Source organism: Ovis aries, chromosome 3 (assembly GCF_016772045.2).
Source record: "Ovis aries strain OAR_USU_Benz2616 breed Rambouillet chromosome 3, ARS-UI_Ramb_v3.0, whole genome shotgun sequence".
NCBI lineage: Eukaryota > Metazoa > Chordata > Mammalia > Artiodactyla > Bovidae > Ovis > Ovis aries.
The window spans coordinates 204,056,643-204,076,613 of NC_056056.1; the positions used below are offsets into that span (position 1 = coordinate 204,056,643).

Sequence of the window (19,971 nt, forward strand, 5' to 3'; positions counted from 1 at the left end):
GAAGATCCCTTGGAGAAGGAAATGGCAACCCACTCCAGTTTTCTTGCCTGGAGAATCCTCATGGACAGAAGAGCCTGGCAGGTTACAGTCCATGGGGTCACAAAGAATCAGATATGACTGGGCACAAGGCACATGCTGAGGCATGCTATAGGATACACCTGCAGTCCTGGGTCAGGAGGGGATTGTCTGCCATCTGGTGGAAGAAGAAGCCCTGCCCCTGGTGATAAATGGGGCAAAGAACTCTAATGTCATCAACAAGGATCTCATTGATGATTTCCTCCAACCTCCTTGCTTCCTCCTTCTGCCCCTCACCCCTCCACTTACCTTTTCCCTCCTTTGCTCCAGGGCAATCTCACCCTTTGTGAGTGAAGTTTTTTTTTTTCTTTCCCTTCCCCCAGCCCCCTGGGAATGCTGACTTCAGAGATCTGGGCCAGAGGTTGTATAAATGCCCTGTGGAGTTGCAGTCCAGCACTCTTGGCCTCCCTACCTCTGCCAGCCTCCTGGGCTCTCTGCCCAGCACCACCAGCATCATGCTCTGGCAAGCCCTTCTCCTCTCCACCTGCTTCGCTCTGGTTATGACTCACCCTGCACTGCTTCAGGGTGAGTGGACATCACGAGTCTTTTGGAGAAGAGGGCTAAAATCCATTCACTGTGTGTGTGAGTGTATTTGTGTGTGTATGTGTGAGACAGAGACAGAGGCCTTGTAAAGCGTGGTGGGGATGGCTGGCTGAGCTCTGATTCCTTGGGGAATTTGAGTGGCTTGGCTAAGATTAAGGCTGTGCTTTGAACCTGCCTTATATAGTCAGGCTACCTGACTATATGGAATTAGCGTTAGATGAAATTAGCATTGATGATAAGAGGGCTGTTGGGGTTTCCTTATGGTCCCCTTCACTATCAGGTGCTAAAAGAGGCTTTACTCTATTTGGGTCAGGTTAAAAAGTCCTTGGGTGTATTCTCACTTTACAGGAGAGTAAGATTCAAAGTGCTCTAGCCACTGGCTGGGACACATGCCGTGGGAATCAGTGGGTCTGGAGCAGAAATTTGTGCCGCTAGAGGGAGGAAAGAATCAGTGTCCCCAGAACCAGTAGTAGGCTGCTTTTCCCACAAGGCTCTTTCTCTTCTAGTCTTTCCTGTTGTTGCTGTTCAGTTGCTCAGTCGTGTCCAATCTCTTTGCGACCCAATGGACTGCAGCACACCAGGCTCCCCTGGGTCCTTCACTATCTCTGGGAGTTCACTAAAATCCCTATCCATTGAGTTGGTGATGCTATTTAACCATCTCATCCTTTCTTGCCCCCTTCTCCTTTTGCCTTCAATCCTTCCCAGTATCAGGTCTTTCCCAGTGAGTCAGTTCTTTGTATCAGGTAGCCAAAGTATTTGGGCTTCAGCTTCAACATCAGTCCTTTCAATGAATACTCAGGGTTGATTTCCTTTAGGATTGACTGGTTTGATTTCCTTGCAGTACAAGGAGATTCTCAAGAATCTTCTCCAGCACCACAATTTGAAAGCATCAGTTCTTAGGTGCTCAGCCTTCTTTATGGTCCAACTCTCACATCTGTAATGACTACTGAAAAAACCATAGTCTTAACTGTATGGACTTTTGTTGGCAAAGTGATGTCTCTATTTTTTAATACACTGTCTAGGTTTGTCATAGCTTTCCTTTCAAGGGGCAAGTGTCTTAATTTCATGGCTGCAGTCATTGTCCACATTGATGTTGGAGCCCAAGAAAATAAAATCTGTCACTGTTTCCACCTATTCCCTTTCTATTTGCCATGAAGTGATGTGACCAGGTGCCATGATCTTAGTATTTGATAGTGAGTTTCAAGCCAGCATTTTCACTCTCCTCTTTCACTCTCATCAAGAGGCTCTTTAGTTTCTCTTCACTTTCTGCCATTACAGTGGTATCATCTGCATATCTGAAATTGTTGCTATGTCTCCTGACAATCTTGATTCCAGTTTGTGCTTCATCCAGCTTGGCATTTCCCATGATATACTCTGCATAGAAGTTAAATAAGCAGGTTGACAGTATACAGCCTCGACATATTCTTTTCTCAATTTTGAACCAAGTCCATTGTTCCATGTCTGGTTCTAACTATTGTTTCTTGATCCAAATACAGGCTTCTCAGGAGACAAGTAAGGTGGTCTGATAGTCCCATCTCTTTAAGAGTTTCCCACAGTTTGTTGTGATCCGCACAATCAAAGGCTTTAGCATAGTCAGTGAAGCAGACAGATTTTTTTCTGGAATTCCCTTGCTTTCTTCAAGATCCAGTGAGTGGTGGCAATTTGATCTCTTGTTCCTGCCTTTTCTAAACCCAGATTTCCATCTGGAAATTTTTGATTCACATACTGCTAAAGCCTAGCTTGAGAATTTTGAGCATATTCTTGCTAGCATGTGAAATGAGTGCAATTGTACAATAGTCTGAACATTCTTTGGCATTGCCCTTCTTTGGAATTTGAATGAAAGCTGACCTTTTCCAGGCCTGTGGTCACTGCTGAGTTTTCCAAATTTGCTGGCATATTAAATGCAGTACTTTAACAGCATCATCTTTTAAGATTTGAAATAGCTCAACTGGAATTCCATTACCTCTACTACCTTTGTAGTAATGCTTCCTAAAGTCCACTTGACTTCAAAATGTAGGATGTCCAGCTGTAGGTGAGTGACCACACCATCATGGTTATCTGAGTCATTAAGACTTATTTTGTACAGTTCTTCTGTGTTTTCTTGCCACTTCTTAATATTTTCTGCTTCTGTTAGGTCTGTACCATTTCTGTCCTTTATTGTGCCCATCCTGCATGAAATGTTCCAATTTTCTTGGAGACATCTCTAGTCTTTCCCATTCTATTGTTTTCCTCTATTTCTTTGCATTGTTCATTTAAGAAGGCTCTCTTATCTCACCTTACTATTCTCTGGAACTCTGCATTCAGTTGGATATATCTTTCCCTTTGTCTCTTGCTTTTCATTTTACTTTCCCTCCCAACTATTTGTAAAGCCTCCTCAGACAACTACTGTGCCTTCTTTCATTTCCTTTTCTTCAGGATGGTTTTGGTCACTGCTTCTTGTGCAGTGTTACAAACCTCTTTCCACAGTTCTTCAGATCTATCTGTCTATCAGATCTAATCCCTTGAATCTATTCATCACTTCCACTATAATAATAAGGGATTTGATTTAGGTCATACCTGAATGACACGGGCTTCCCTTGAGGCTCAGCTGGTAAAGAATCTGCCTGTAATGCGGGAGATGTGGGTTTGATACGTGGGTTGGGAAGATACCCTGGAGAAGGGAAAGGCTACCCACTCCAGTATTCTGGTCTGGAGAATTCCATGGACTGTATAGTCCATGGGGTCGCAAACAGTCAGACACTATTGAACGGCTTTCATTTTCACTGAATGGCATAATGGTTTTCCCTCCTTTCTTCAATTTAGGTCTGAATTTTGCAATAAGGAGCTCATGATCTGAGCCACAGTCAGCTCCAGGTCTTGTTTTTGCTGACTGTACAAAGGTTCTCCATCTTTGGCTGTAAAGAATATAATCAATTTGATTTCAGTATTGATTATCTGGTGATGCTCATGTACAGAGTCTTTTCTTGTGTTGTTGGAAGAGGGTGCTTGCTATAACTAGTGTGTTCTATTGAAAAACTCTGTTAGCCCTGGCCCTGTACTCCAAGGCCAAACTTCTCTGTTACTCCAGGTATCTCTCGACTTCCTACTTTTGCATTCCAATCCCCCATGATGAAAAGGGTATCTGTTTTTTCTGGTGTTAGTTCTAGAAGGTCTTGTAGGTCTTCATAGAACTGGTCCACTTCATCTTCTTTGGTATTAGTAGTTGGGACATAGATTTGGATTACTGTGATGCTGAATGGTTTGCCTTGAAAAGGAACTGAGATCATTCTGTTGTTTTTGAGATTGCACCTATGTACTGCATTTTGGTCTCTTTTGTTGACTATCTGGGGCACTCCATTTCTTCCTGGACTCAATTTCTCAAGAGGAGAGTTCCCTTTTTTCATCATCCTCTTCACAATTTTTTGTCTGTAGATTTTTCTTTTTTGTGATGGCCTTTCTAACCAGTGTGAGGTGATACCTCATTAGAGATTTGATTTGCATTTCTCTAATAATGAGCAGTATTGAGCATTTTTTTACGTGTTTATTGGCCATCTGTATGTCTTCTTTAGGGAAATGTCTATTTAGGTCTTCTGGACATTTTTTGTTTAGGTTGTTTGTTTCTCTGATCTTGAACTACCTGGGCTGCTTGTATATTTTGGAGGTGAATCTTTGTCAGTAATTTTATTTGCAATTATTTTCTCCCATTGTGCAGGCTATCTTTTCCTCTTGCTTATACTTTCCTTTGCTGTGTAAAAGCTTTTAAATTTAAAGGAGCCATCTTGCACCATTGGTGGGAATGTAAATTGACACAGACACTATGGAGAACAGTATGGAGATTCCTTAAAAAAAAACCTAGGAACAAAACTACCATATGACCCAGCAATCCCACTACTGGGCATAAAACTTGAGAAAACCATAATTGAAAAAACACATGTCCCAGAATGACTGGGACATTATACTTATAATGACCCCAGTGTTCACCACAACACTATTAACGATAGCTTGGGTATGAAAACAACCTAGATGTCCATCAACAGATGAATGAATAAAGAAGTTGTGGTCTATATATACAATGGAATATTACACAGCCATGAAAGGGAACACATTTGAGTCAGTTCCAGTAAGGTGGATGAACCTAGAGCCTGTTATACAGAATGAAGTAAGTCAGAAAGAGAAAAACAAATGATGCATATTAATGCATATATATGAAATCTAGAAAAATGATGCTGATGAACCTATCTGTAGGGCAGGAATAGAGATGCAGACATAGAGAACAGATTTGTGGACACAGTGAGGGAAGGAGAGGGTAGGATGAATTGCGACAATAGCATTGAAACATATATATTACCATATGCAACATAGATAGCTAGTGGGAAATTGCTATATAACACAGGGAGCTCAATGTGGTGCTCTGTGACAACCTATAGGGATGAGATAGGATTGGAGGGGTGGTGGTGGGTGGGAAAGAGCTCCAAAAGGGAGGGGACATGTACACTTATGACAGATTCCTGTTGTTATATGGTAGAAGCCAAAACAACATTGTAAAGCAATTATCCTTCAATTAAAATTAATTTTTTAAAAACACAGAAAAGAGGAGGGGTGTTCATTCATTTTAATATAAGTGCTGATTTTCCCCTCTACTTTCTCCCAGTTCTTCTCCTGTAGCTCCCAATTTATCCACTGCTGGGTCTGGATTTTTTATTGCATATGAATGAATGATAAAGCAAATGACTAAATTAGAGCTCATGATTTTGGCCTCATTGGCAGACTGCCCACAACCTGCTGGACTAGGCAGCCATGAGGACTGCAGTCTTTTATTCCAGCCCAAGCAGGCCCAGGTTGTAAGTTCATCAGGTTATGATGCTTTTATGGTTCACAAGTTCCAGAATGACTGGATTATGCATTCTCTGGGGCAGACTGGAAAATGAAGTACTAAATATAGCCTGCTAAATGAAAATGGTAGGAGGCCCTATTTTAGAGTCAAATCCATCCTTGCTTTTGCATCTTGGAAATAGTTGTTGTCCTTGCTCCTTGCCTTCTCTGAGAATTTTGTTTTAGGAATTGAAAGACGTATGTAGGAGAGTTTTTGAAATTTTATTCCATTGCAGTCTGACTGATTAATATTTAGAGGCATAGTATAAAATGCTCCTTCCAAAACCAGCCTCTCAAAGAGGGAGGAGTAGTAGCCTATGAGCATATTCTTGGTAGTTAGTCTTCTGGACATTCCAGCACTTGGGAAAGGGGAAACTTGTGGGGAGACTAGTATGATTCAATATACCCTTTTCTGTTCTATGTTTTTCCTGGAAAAAGACCTAGCTATGAATGAAAGGGTGTGGAGATGGTGGAAATATTCTCACTAGAAAGTACTTGAGCTGTTTTTTCTTCTTATCTCCTCAAGAATTCATCGCTGACTTAGAGCCAGCCATTGACATAGAGTACACTGGCCTCGAGTCAGCCAGCGGCTTAGAGTTAAACACTGACCTGGAACTGACCACTGGCCTAGAGTCAACCACTGGCCCCACTTACCTGGAGTCAACCACTGTCCCCGCTGACCTGGAATCAACAACTGTCCTAAAGTCAACCACAGGCCTAGAGTCAACAACTGGCTTAGAGTCGACAACTGGCCTAGAGTCGACAGCTGGCCCCACTGACCTGGAGCTGACAGTTGGCCTAGAGTTAACCACTGGCCCCACTGACTTGGAGTTAACCACTGGCCCAGAGTCAGCCACTGGCCACACTAACCTGGAGTCAATCACAGACCTTGAGTCAACCTCTGGCCTAGAGTTGACTACTGGCCTCACTGACCTGGAGTCAACCACTGGACTAGAGTCGAACATTAGCCCCACTGACCTGGAGTCAACCACTGGCCTAGAGTCAGCCACTGGCCTAGAGTTGACTGCTGGCCCCACTGACCTGGAGTCGACCACTGGCCTACAGTCAACCACTGGCCTACAGTCAACTATTAGCCCCACTGACCTGGAGTCGACCACTCACCTACAGTCAACCATTGGCTCAGAGTCAACCACTGGCCTATCAGAATTGACTACTCACCATGACTTCACTGAAGATGCAGAAACAACCACTGAAATGTATTTGGAGAACACACAGACTTTTGGTAAGTGAGGGTTCTGGCACAGGAAGCCTGGGTGGAGATTGGTGGGCTCCCTCTTTTGTATTATTGAGGGAAATCCTGCTTTTTTCCAGTGTACTTGATTCCCAGCATAAGCCTGTGACCACACCCATCCTCCATTCTGTTTTCCTAGAATTGCCTGCTAATGTGGAATTAAACACCCTCAGCTCTAAGGGAGAAGCCACTCAGGTCACAAGTGAGGATTCCTGTCTTCAAAAATGTAGAAATGTCTCCCTGCTCTCCCTTTCCTTGTTCATAGCTCTTTGCAAAGGAATGTGCTATCGTGATTTATACATTTGGGGGTATTTCTGAGGCTTTGTTCTCTGAGGTAGAGTAAATTTTGTCAAAAATTCACTGAAACTTGAGGAAAACTGATGTATTTCACAGAATGCCAGGAATTGAAACCAGTTGAATATCAATCTAGCTCCAGCTGTAAGTTCTGTCCTGATCTGAACTCTGGGACCCACTTTCTGGGATTCGCTAGAAAGGACAAGCTACTTCATGTCTCTGTAGGGTCAATGGAAGTGGTGTCAGTAAAGGGGTTAACAATTTCCTTTTCCTTTCCAATTGATTACAATTCATTTCAAACAGAATTTTGAAGGAAATATTATACTAAATGTAAATATTATTTGACTATGGACTGAACAGAAGCTTTTTGATTTAAAAGCTTTAGGAATTAAGCAGTATTCCTACCTCTGTCCATCCCTCTCCTAAGCTGCCATTATTTTTCAATTTTCTGCCTGCCAATGAGTCAGGAGGTCATAAGATTTCAATGCTTTCTACCCCTACAAACAAACCCCAATAGTCTGAGGGAATGCCTGCAATTTTTGCTAAGAAAGACCCTTGGTTCTTACTTGCAAATGCAAATTTCTAAACAGTCTGATTCTTATGTCTTAAATAATAGCCAATATCTATTGAGATCTACTGTATTGCAGCACAGCTCTAAGCATACGGGGGTACTTTAGATATTAGTTGAAGGAATCTAGAAATTGTATTGAAGGAGGCCAGAGGGCCAATTAAAAAAGATTGGTTTTCTGGCTTTAAATTCTTCCTCTTCCACTAATTATCTTCCTTGTAGAGTATACCTCATTTGCAAAATGGAGCTCCACCTGAGTACTATGCTCTAACTACCCAGTCTGTAGTAATTGATTGAAAAGTTAATGTAAGTTAGTTCTTTGTCCCTCCTCCATCCCCACCACCACCTCCATCCCATGGGATATTAGGAAAACACTCGTGTTTGACTACAGGAGTATGAAGCAGTCTTATGGCCCAGATCCATTCGGTCATTTCTGCTAATGTATTGGACCCTGTAACTTGTTTATCTAGAGATCCTTTTAACTGTGCCAATTACCAATAAGCTTTGTGGTTTTGTTTTTCCTATAATACATTTATTTTTTTTAAAAAATAATTTCCCCCCAGTTTTATTGACATAATTGCCATAAAATATTTTATAAGTTTATGGTGTGTAACAATTATTTGATACATGTATATATTGAGAAGCTTTGGTTTTTAATAGGAAGAGTAAATCTATGGAGATTTTAACCTTTTAAATCAGGAAATTTACTCCTTTATTTCTAGAAGGTGTCACTGCTGGTTGGTTATTCTGAAGAGCCTTTGACAGAAGCATGAGGCAAGTTCAAAGACCTCTCTTTTTTGCTCTTCTTGGCCTTTGAGGGACTTTTTTCTTGGGAGGCACTCCAGGACAGACTCAAGAAGTGGGCCTGGGCTAGGTACTCTTACCATGTCTATACCCTTCTCAGCCAGGCACCATGTTCACTAGCTGAATCCACTTTTGGGGGAGAAGAGAGAATATGTTTCTTCACATGAAGGTATGACCAGTCATGTGCGACTCTCAGGGACTTCTAAGTGTCAGTGGAGACTAGCCCTTTAACCAAATCTTTCTTGTGAAGTGCTGTTGTGCTTCATTTCCACTGGTAGGACTTCAGGCATGGCAGAGTGACTCGGCAGTTAAGAGGAGGGAGGTTTTGCTGCCATTCCTAGGAGGCTACTTGAGGCTGTGAGATGAATGACAATTACACTCTGAATGATATTTACTGAAAGTGAATAAAAGCCATTTCTTCATTACAGATGACCCAGTATCTCCACAGGAAAGAACAAGTCCAATGCAGTTTTTTTTGGTAAGTTTCTTCTCTCTTGTCTCCGATACCTTATTAGGAATTTCATACCATTTTCAATGCTGGTATTAATCCACTTGGAAAGGATTCCAATTTAAAACTTTCAAGATGCTAAGATCAGCTATAATTTTAATATGGAGATGAAAGTCAGCTTCTTTCCTCTCTGAGGTTTACCTTCCAAGTCTAACTGTCTGGATTTTCAGTCATCGAATAGGCATAGGATAAACAAGTTCTCTCCTCTGAGTTTTCCAAGATTTCCTGTCTCTCTAATATGAGGATTCTAGTCCAGTCCCTGGAATGTTTTTAAGGGACAGCCTGAGGAAAAGGCATCAGATTTTCTGATTTATAAATATATATAATTCAATTAAAAGTCATACAACCCAGAAGCTCTCAATTAAGAGGTCCCCGTTTTAATACTCTGCCTGACTTCTGGCTTTTTGGGAAATTTCTAAAGTGATTTCTTCATGTAGTAAAATGTAAACCTGGACGGTGTGCAGGTATATTGCTTAAGGCTTAGAGAAGAGGAGGGAGAATAAGGAATTTATACCTTTAAGAAATTAAGTCACATGCCCATGGGAAATGTCACAGTGGGAAATTGGAAAGATGAGCCTGATCTTTTGAACACTAGGTTCTTGTCTCTTGGGAACTCATGTTTTTGTTTTGTTTTTGTTTTGTTTTTGTTTTGTTTTTCAGTTTAGAAAATGAAGCAGATTCTCATACCTGTGACTGTTGCTCTATTAACCACAATTTTCCAAGAAGGTTGTGAGCCTTTGAACAAGACTTCCATTCCATCATAGGAGCTTGGATAATTCTAAAAGACTAGTGAGACATGGAATATACCCACTTGAGGATAAACAGAGTGGCAGAGATTGACAATACACAAACAGAAGAAAGGCATCTCTCAAACATGTCACATTTAAAACAGGCTCAATAAATATTTATCTGCACTGACTGAATTTTGAGGAGGGAGGTTATTTTACAAGGCAACATATTGCTTAGTTGCCTTGTTTTAATGCCAGTAACCATTTTATTCCTCTCTGATACATACTTTATGTTGTTTAGTTGCTGAGTCCTGTCCAACTCTTTGCAACCCCATGGACTGCAGCATGTCAGAATTTTCTGTCCTTCACTATCTCCCAGTTTGCTCAAACTCACGTCCATTGAGTTCATGATGTCATCCAACCATCTCATTCCCTGTTGTCCCCTTCTCTGCCTATCCTCAATCTTTCCCAGCATTAGGGTCTTTTCCAATGAGTCAGCTCTTCACAACAGGTGGCCAAAGTATTGGAGCTTCAACGTCAGCATCAGTCCTTCCAGTGAATATTCAGGGTTGATTTCCTTTAGGATTGACTGGTTTGATATTTTTGCCATCCAAAGGACTTTGTAATCAGACACTAACTCTTTCTGGCCACAGCAAAGTAAGAAATGAGCCTATGGAAAATATATTGGTGTTTCCATTCCTAGTATAACAAACTACCACAAACATAGTAGATTAAAATAATATATATAAACCTCTTATTTTATAGTTTTGTAGCTCACAATTCTGAAAGGTATCTCACTGAGTTTAAGACAATGTGTTGGCAGGGCTGAATTCCTTTCTGGAGACTTGTTGGAAGAATCAATTTCCTTTCCCACTTTCCATAGCCCTCTTATGTCTTTGAAGCCAGCAAAAGTTGACTGATTCTCACAATATATCACAGAGTCACCAACACCTACCATGCTGCCCCTTGCTTCCACATCTGAGCCCCCATCTCGATAATCTAGGAAAATCTCTATTTCAAGGTCAATTGATTAATGACCTTTATTCCTCCCTTTACTGTGTAATTTAACATATTCATTGGGCAAGAATGACACAAAAGTTTGTAAAATGTTCCATAAAAAGTATTGTATAGAATTAAAGTGTATGGTGCAATGATTTGATATACCCATGCATAGTGAAAGGATTACCATAATGAAATTGATTAACATATCTGTCACTGTTTTTTTGTTTTTAAAGGATGAAAATTTCTAAGATGATAGTATATAACGAGAAAAGAATCTAAAACAAAACTAGAGGAATTCCATAATTTCATGGCTAAATGTAAACAGATGCATCTGCAAAGGACATGCAAGGCTTTAACTCCTAGACAGTGGGAATCAGGATTTTGTATTCATCCTTACATCCTAAACTCCTAGTAGAATAGCTGGTGTATAGGAGGGACTCAAGAAATGTTTGATAAGTATTAAATAAATATTTGATAAATATTAAATAAATATTTGATAAATGAAAGAAATAAGAAGAGCAATCAGAGAGTTAGATATGAAACAGGTATATACAGCATCATGGAGCCAAAGGAAAGAGTGTTTAAATAAGACAAAATGTCCTATTGTTCCTGAGAAGCAAGTTAAGATAATGACTGAAAAATGTCCATTGACTTCAGCAACATGGAAGTCATTGGTTACCCTGGTGTGAGCTGTTTGAGTGGAAGGATGGGAACAGGAGCCTTGGTTTATAAACCTCTGTCAGGCAGCCTTTTGCTTTGCTTACTTAGCCTGTTGGTCAACTGCTTTCCTAACATATAGCTGAGAGTGACTTATAGGTTAATAGTAAAACATTTTCTATCCTTTTTTCCTCAAAGTCTAAACAAAAACAACAGGTAAAGAAACAGAAATGCAATATCATCTTTGACAAAATATATAGTACAATTAAAAGCCATACTATACACAGACTTTGTAATATATACAGCCATAATATATACACACAGATGGGAAACTGGCAGATTGGCTAGTGATATACCAGAAAGGAGAAAGGTAACACTCCATTAGCTGTGCACTTCTGAGGGTGGGGACAGTGGTACCAAATAGAAGTAAGCTGATGGTCTTACAGAACTCTGGTGAGATTAGATTAGAGGAGGAGTGATGATGATGGGGAGACACGTGGTAGGAAACAGGTTCATATCCTCTCTTATTGCAGTGGAGAGAGTAGATTTATTCTATAGGAAAACTGAATCAGAGAGGCACTAGACTCGGGGACAACTGTTACATTAAAAGATATAAGTGAGATTCTATTAAACAAACTGGGCAGTCAATGAAGGCCTATAAAATAAATGGAGATGGGATGTCCCTGGTGGTCCAGTGGTTAAGACTTGACTTTCCAATGCACAGGGTATGGGTTTGATTCCTGGCTGGGGAGAAAAGATCACACATGCCCTCAGGGCCAAAAAGTCAAAACAGAAAACAGAAGCAATATTGTAACAAACTCCATAAAGACTTTAAAAATGGTCTACATTAAAGAATGGAGAAGGAAATGGCAACCCACTTCAGTATTCTTGCCTGGAGAATCCCATGGACAGAGAAGCCTGGTGGGCTACTGTTCATGGGATCACAAAGAGTCAGACATGGCTAAGTGACTAAGCATATTAAAAAACCCTTTACAAATAAATAAAAATTATAATAAATGGAGGATGTCCAACCTCTGGCCAGCTCCAAAGTGCCAGTATGAGGATTATGCTTCCTAAACAGGAGACGGAAGATTCTTCTGAAGATTCAGGGCTATCTGAGAAAGAGCACCTGGAAATAAGTCTCAACAAGCTATCACGCCATTCAATCATCCTACTGTGAGGCACAAGATTCTACAAAAATTCTTTTCATGCGTACAGAGTTTTCTGATCTTCTTAGTGTCTAACTCTGACATGTGAACAGAAAACAATCATCAGACATTTGAAGAATATCTCTATCAAATAAAGCTCAAGTAAAGAAAGAGTAAAAGAGTTCAGAGGAAACAGACAATATGAGGGGTAGAAGAAACCTTTAAGAAACTGTAATTAGGAGGCGGTCCTAAAACGGCAGAGGAATAGGGCGGGGGACCACTTTCTCCGCCACAAATTCATCAAAAGAACATTTGAACGCTGAGTAAATTCCACAAAACAACTTCCAAATGCTGTCAGAGGACATCAGGCACCCAGAAAAGCAGCCCATTGTCTTTGAAAGGAGGTAGGAAAAAATATAAAAGACAAAAAGAGAGACAAAAGAGATAGGGACAGAGCTCTGTCCTGGGAAGGGAGTCTTAAAAGAGAGAGGTTTCCAAACACCAGGAAACACTCTCACTGCTGAGTCTATGGTGAGCCTTAGAACCACAGAGGGCACATAACCAGGAGGAAAAATAAATAAATAATTAAACCCCACAGATTACGTGCCCAACGGTAACTCCCCCAGCGAAGAAGCAGCGCAGATGCCTGCATCGGCCACTAGCAAGCAGGGGCTGGGCAGGAAGGCGTGGGCTGCATTGCTTAGAGTAAAGACCTGGCCTGAATGCCCCAAGAGCAATCTGAGGGAAATAAGTTTGCTTGGGATAGCAAACCAGACTCTGGGATAACTACCAAACGAAAAGCCCTAACCAAAGACACCACCAGGCCCACTCACAGAACAAAGGACTGACCAGAGTTAGTCGGCTGCAGACTGCCCATCCCCCTCCGGTGACAGGCAGGCAAGGGCAGCCAGAGTCGGAAGGGGACAGTCGCGGCCCTAGAGAGGCATCGTCTACTAAACTGCAAGCAGGCTTCTTTGCTAACCAAGACTTCTTGGGATTCTGGATGGTCAACATCCACCTGGGAAGGTGTGCTGGTTGTACACCCAGAAAACCGAGCCGCAGAGACAGGGGAGGCGCTCGCCAAACACCTGGTCACCTGAGCTGCTCGGATCTGGGAAGGACACAAAACTCAGGCCCAACCGAGTCTGTGCCTCTGAGGACTACCTGAGTGCCTGAACCTGAGCGGCTTAGACCTGGGAAGTGCATACAACCCAGGGCCAGCCTCAGATGGTTTCTGGCAGAGCAACCTAGAGCCTAAGCAGTGCAGACAGAGAAAGCACACGCGCCATGAGCGGGGGCAGACCCAGTGTGGCCGAGACACTGCATGCACACGCCAGTGTCATTTGTTTGCAGAGTCCCTCCCTCCCCACAGCACGACTGAACAAGTGAGCCTAAAAATGTGTCCATCACTGCCCCCTTGTGCGAGGGCGGAAATTAGACACTGAATAGACCAGCAAACAAAAGAAGCTAAAACAGAGGGACCCGCTTCGGAAGTGACAGGCGCAATAGATTAAAACCCTGTAGATAGTACCAACTACATAGGAAGGGGCCTATAGATCTTGAGAAATATAAGCCAGATCAAGGAACTATCTGAAAATGAACTGACCCCACACTGCCCACAACAACACCAGAGAAAATGTTTTAACTATTTTTACTATCCTTTAATTTTTTAATTTTTAAGTCCTCTATTACTCCTTTAATTTTCATTTTTATAACCTATTACTTTTTTTTAAAAGAGACCCTATTTTTAAAAGCCAACTTCATATACATATATATATTTTATAATTTTTGTGAAATTTTTCCCCCTCTTTTTCTTTAATATTGTATTTTTGAAAATCCAACCTCTACTCTAGATTTGTAATCTTTGCTTTTTGGTATTTGTTATAAATTTTGTACCTTTAAGAACCCAATCTTCAGTACTCATTTTTACTTTGGAGTGAGATTACTGGTTTGACTGCTCTCTCCCCCTTTAGACTCTCCTTTTTCTCCACCAGGTCGCCTCTGTCTCCTCCCTACCCCGTCTCTTCTCTACCCAACTCTGTGAATCTCTTTGTGTGTTTTGGACTGTGGAGAACACTTAGGGAACTGATAACTGGCTGGATCTCTCTCCTTTTGATTCCCCCTGGCCACCTCTGTCTCCTTCCTCCCTCTTCTCTTCTCTGTATAACTCTGTTGAACATCTCTGAGTGGTCCAGACTGTGGAGAGCACATAAGGAAGTGATTACTGCCTAGCTTGCTCTCTCCTCTTTTGATTCCACCTCATCTCATCCTGGTCACCTCTACCGCCCTCCTTCCTCTTCTCTTCTCTATGTAACTCTGTGAACCTCTCCGGGTGTACCTCAGTGTGGAGAAACTTTTCATCTTTAACCTAGATGTTTTATGAATGGTGCTGTATAGATGGAGAAGTTTTGCTGCTGCTAAGTCACTTCAGTCGTGTCCGACTCTGTGCGACCCCATAGATGGCAGCCCACCAGGCTCCCCCATCCTTGGGAATCTCAAGGAAAGAACACTGGAGTGGGTTGCCATTTCCTTCTCCAATGCATGAGAGTGAAAAGTGAAAGTGAAGTTGCTCAGTCGTGTCTGACTCTTAGCGACCCCATGGACTGCAGCCCACCAGGCTCCTCCATCCATGGGATTTTCCAGGCAAGAGTACTGGAGTAGGGTGCCATTGCCTTCTCTGGGAGAAGTCTTGAGGGTACTGTAAAAATAAGACTGAAAACCAGAAGAAGGAGGCTTAAGTCCAAATCCTGAGAACACCAGAGAACTCCTGACTCCAGGGAACATTAACTGACAGGAACTCATCAAATGCCTCCATACCTACAACTGAAACCGAGCACCACCCAAGAGCCAACAAGTTCCAGAGCAAGACATACCATGCAAATTCTCCAGCAACACAGGAACATAGCCCTGAGCTTCAATTTACAGGCTGCCCAAAGTCACTCCAAACCCATTGACATCTCATAACTCATTACTAGACACTTCATTGCACTCCAAAGAGAATAAGTCCAGCCCCACCCACCAGAACACTGACACAAGCTTCCCTAACCCGGAAACCTTGATAAGCCACCCATACAACCCCACCCACAGCGAGGAAACTCCACAACAAAGAGAACTCCACAAACTGCCAGAATACAGAAAGTCCACCCCAAACACAACAATCTAAACAAGATGAAGAGACAGAGGAATACCCAGCAGGTAAAGGAACAGGAGAAATGCCCACCAAACCAAACAAAAGAGGAAGAGGTAGGGAATCTACCTGATAAACAATTCAAATAATGATAGTGAAAATGATCCAAAATCTTGAAAACAAAATGGAATCACACATAAATAGCCTGGAGACAAAGATTGAGAAGATGCAAGAAAGGTTTAACAAGGACCTAGAAGAAATAAAAAAGAGTCAATATATAATGAATAATGCAATAAATGAGATCAGAAACACTCTGGAGGGAACAAATAGTAGAATAATGGAGGCAGAAGGTAGGATTAGTGAGGTGGAAGATAGAATGATAGAAATAAATGAATCAGAGAAGAAAAAAGAAAAATGAATTAAAAGAAATGAGGACAAACTCAGAGACCTCTGGGACAATGCTAGTCGCCCCAACATTAGAATCATAGGAGTCTCAGAAGAGGAAGACAAAAAGAAAGACCATGAGAAAATCCTTGAGGAGATAATAGTTGAAAACTTCCCTAAAATGGGGAAGGAAATTATCACCCAAGCCTCAGAAACCCAGAGAGTCCCAAACAGGATAAGCCCAAGGCGAAACACCCCAAGACACATATTAATCAAATTAACAAAGATCAAACACAAAGAACAAATATTGAAAGCAGCAAGGGAAAAACAACAAATAACACACAAGGGGATTCCCATAAGGATAACAGCTGATCTTTCAATAGAAACTCTTCAGGCCAGGAGGGAATGGCAAGACGTACTTAAAGTGATGAAAGAAAATAACCTACAGCCCAGATTACTGTACCCAGCAAGGATCTCATTCAAATATGAAGGAGATATCAAAAGCTTTACAAACAAGCAAAAGCTGAAAGAATTCAGCACCACCAAACCAGCTCTCCAACAAATGCTAAAGGATCTTCTCTAGACAGAAAACACAAAAAAAGTGTATAAACTCAAACCCAAAACAACAAAGTCAATGGCAATGGGATCATACTTATCAATAATTACCTTAAACGTAAATGGGTTGAATGCCCCAACCAAAAGACAAGGACTGGCTGAATGGATACAAAATCAAGACCCGTATATATGTTGTCTACAACAGACTCACCTCAAAACAAGGGACACATACAGACTGAAAGTGAAGGGCTGGAAAAAGATATTCCACACAAATAGAGACCAAAAGAAAGCAGGAGTAGCAATACTCATATCAGATAAAATAGACTTTAAAACAAAGGCTGTGAAAAGAGACAAAGAAGGACACTACATAATGATCAAAGGATCCATTCAAGAAGAAGATATAACAATTATAAATATATATGCACCCAACATAGGAGCACTGCAATATGTAAGACAAATGCCAGCAAGGATGAAAGGACAAATTAACAATAACACAATAATAGTGGGAGACTTTAATACCCCACTCACACCTATGGACAGATCAACTAAACAGAAAATTAGCAAGGAAACACAAACTTTAAATGATACAATAGGCCAGTTAGACCTAATTGATATCTATAGGACATTTCACCCCAAAACAATGAATTTCACCTTTTTCCTAAGCACACACAGAATCTTCTTGAAGATAGATCACATCCTCGGCCATAAATCTAGCCTTGGAAAATTCAAAAAAAGTTGAAATCACTCCAAGCATCTTTTATGATCACAATGCAGTAAAATTAGATCTCAATTACAGGAGATAAACTATTAAAAATTTCAACATATGGAGGCTGAAAAACATGCTGCTGAATAACAAATCACAGAAGAAATCCAAAAAGAAATCAAACTATGCACAGAAACAAATGAAAATGTACACACAACAACCCAAAATCAGTTCAGTTCAGTTCAGTCACTCATTCATGTCCGACTCTGCGACCCCATGAATCGCAGCATGCCAGGGCTCCCTGTCCATCACCAACCCCCGGAGTTCACTCAGATTCACGTCCATCTCATCCTCTGTCATCCCTTTCTCCTCCTACCCCCAATCCCTCCTAGCATCAGAGTCTTTTCCAATGAGTCAACTCTTCGCATGAGGTGACCAAAGTACTGGAGTTTCAGCTTCAGCATCATTCCTTCCAAAGAACATCCAGGACTATCTCCTTTAGAATCTCTATGGCAAAACCAACACAATATTGTAAAGTTAAAAAAAAAAAAAAGAATCTCTAGTACGTATTTAACTGGAAGTTTGAAATTTTTGACCACATTCCTTCAATTTCCCCTCCCTCATCCTCCTATTCTTTAAAAAATCTAAGCATTTATGTTATCTACCTCTTTCATTTCTGAAGTTTGCCTTGTTTTCTGTTTTTTTCCCCCCTTGATCAGAATTATAAGAAGTTTGCGTTGTTTATTGCTTTAGTCTAAGAACCAACAACTGAATCTGTTATCAATTATTTTTTCCCCTATTTTCTCATTCTAGACATTTTACTTGTGGAAAAATTTGGAAAAATGTGTAGACAAAGATTCATTAACTAGCATATTTCTTATCTGGAAGAAGTTTAAGAAGATCTGCATTTCAAATCTTATGAAGTTGATCATTAATTTTGTTTAGTATCTAACAGAATATCAGGTACTCACTTTGAAGAAAAACTGAAAAAGACTTTTATAAACAGACTAGAAACACAAAAATAGCTTATAAATAGGCATAGTGAAATTTTTTCCTTTCTTTTTAAAATTTGGAAGGCACATTGTCAGAAAACATGTAATTCAATCTTTTGACAAAGCATTCTGAACAATTTAATTTGGGGAACACTTAATTTCTTACAATTTCATGTGTACTGTTTCCCTATAGTAACTATTCAGTTCAGTTCAGTTGCTCAGTCATGTCTGACTCTTTGCGACCCCATGAATTGCAGCACGCCTCCCTGTCCATCACCAACTCCTGGAGTTCACTCAAACTCACGTCTATCGAGTTGGTGGTGCCATCCAGCCATCTCATCCTCTGTCGTCCCCTTTTCCTCCTGCTCCCAATTCCTCCCAGCGTCAGTCTTTTCCAATGAGTCAGTTCTTCACATGAGGTGGCCAAAGTAAGTACTGGAGTTTCAGCTTTAGCATCGTTCCTCCCAAAGAACACCCAGGACTGATCTCCTTCAGAATGGACTGGTTGGATCTCCTTGCAGTCCAAGGGACTCTCAAGAGTCTTCTCCAACACCACAGTTCAAAATCATCAATTCTTCGGCACTCAGCTTTCTTCACAGTCCAACTCTCACATCCATACATGAACACTGGAAAAACCATAGCCTTGACTAGATGGACCTTTGTTGGCAAAGTAATGTTTCTGCTTTTCAATATGCTGTCTAGGTTGGTCATAACTTTCCTTCCAAGGAGTAAGTGTCTTTTAATTTTACGGCTGCAGTCACCATCTGCAGTGATTTTGGAGCCCCTCTCAAATAAATTCAGCCACGGTTTCCACTGTTTCCCCATCTATTTGCCCTGAAGTGATGGGACCAGATGCCATGATCTTCGTTTTCTGAATGTTGAGCTTTAAGCCAACTTTTTTACTCTCCTCTTTCACTTTCAACAAGAAGCTTTTTAGTTCCTCTTCACTTTCTGCCATAAGGGTGGTGTCATCTGCATATCTGAGGTTATTGATATTTCTCCCAGCAACCTTGATTCCAGCTTGTGCTTCTTTCAGCCCAGCGTTTCTCATGATGTATCCGCATATAAGTTAAACAAGCAGGGTGATATTAGGGAGTGCCAAAGGCAATCTCTGTTGGGTTTTTATGTGTGCTAATCATTACTCTTTGCCCTCTAGGGTAAGTATTATTATTATCCTCAATATATGGATGAGGAAACTAGGGCCCTGAGTGTTGAAGCAGTTTGCTAAAAGTCCAGAGGTTTAACAAAAAGAGGTAAGATTAAACTCATGTCTGAAGAACTCCAAATTCTGTGCCTTCTACTACTCAGCATGTCACCTCCTTTACTGACTCACATTTTGTTATAGAAAGGTGGGAGATTTAGGGAGGAAGAAAACTGAACAGTAAAAAAAGGGAGGAGTGGGGTATTGTGGGCTTGAGGGAGTAGGGGCCTAGAACCACATTTATTTTGCTAGAAACCAGGAGCAATTATTTTGAAAATTTTAAGGATTTCCTCAGTATATGCCACATCTTCGCATTTGCAATATATTTTTTTATTTCCCTAAAATTACTAGAATCAGTAAAAGGTGTGAAAATAATGAACATATTGTGTTTAGTGCTATAGAAATTGGAGAAGAGAAAAGGCACCTGGCTTATGAATAAGGATGTTAGAGGGGATAGGGGAGGCAATATCAGGTAGGAAAAAAGAAAATTAGTCTTGTCTCCAAGTAAAGAATGAAAAAAATGTTTTCTAGGAAGGGTCCAGGAGGGAGCCTGATGGAAGCATCAATGAGAAAGGATCT

General features: G+C 41.0%; 1 protein-coding gene across 2 annotated transcripts; it reads left to right on the forward strand.

Annotated features, from left to right (window-relative positions):
* Positions 1–440: 440 nt before the first annotated feature.
* LOC101119976 (mucin-22-like) lies at positions 441–9,814 on the forward strand. 2 transcript variants are annotated; one of them, XR_009600287.1, is made up of 5 exons: positions 442–600; positions 5,996–6,712; positions 8,309–8,357; positions 8,816–8,865; positions 9,556–9,814. XR_009600287.1 is itself a non-coding variant. In XM_027967865.3 (4 exons), exons 1-4 carry the CDS (start codon positions 531–533, stop codon positions 9,565–9,567), a joined length of 849 nt encoding a protein of 282 aa, XP_027823666.3. In that variant the 5' UTR covers positions 441–530; the 3' UTR covers positions 9,568–9,814. The 2 variants fall into 2 exon arrangements, 1 of the variants encoding a protein (XP_027823666.3); XM_027967865.3 differs by lacking the exon at positions 8,309–8,357 and having other exon boundaries at positions 441–600.
* The last annotated feature ends 10,157 nt before the right edge of the window (positions 9,815–19,971 follow it).

Excerpts from the sequence above, each read along its gene's own strand:
- LOC101119976 (XM_027967865.3), top strand. The coding sequence starts at position 531 with ATGCTCTGGCAAGCCCTTCTCCTCTCCACCTGCTTCGCTCTGGTTATG. Across the intron at positions 601-5,995 it reads TCACCCTGCACTGCTTCAGG|AATTCATCGCTGACTTAGAG; the intron begins GTGAGTGGACAT and ends TATCTCCTCAAG. Across the intron at positions 6,713-8,815 it reads GGAGAACACACAGACTTTTG|ATGACCCAGTATCTCCACAG; the intron begins GTAAGTGAGGGT and ends TCTTCATTACAG.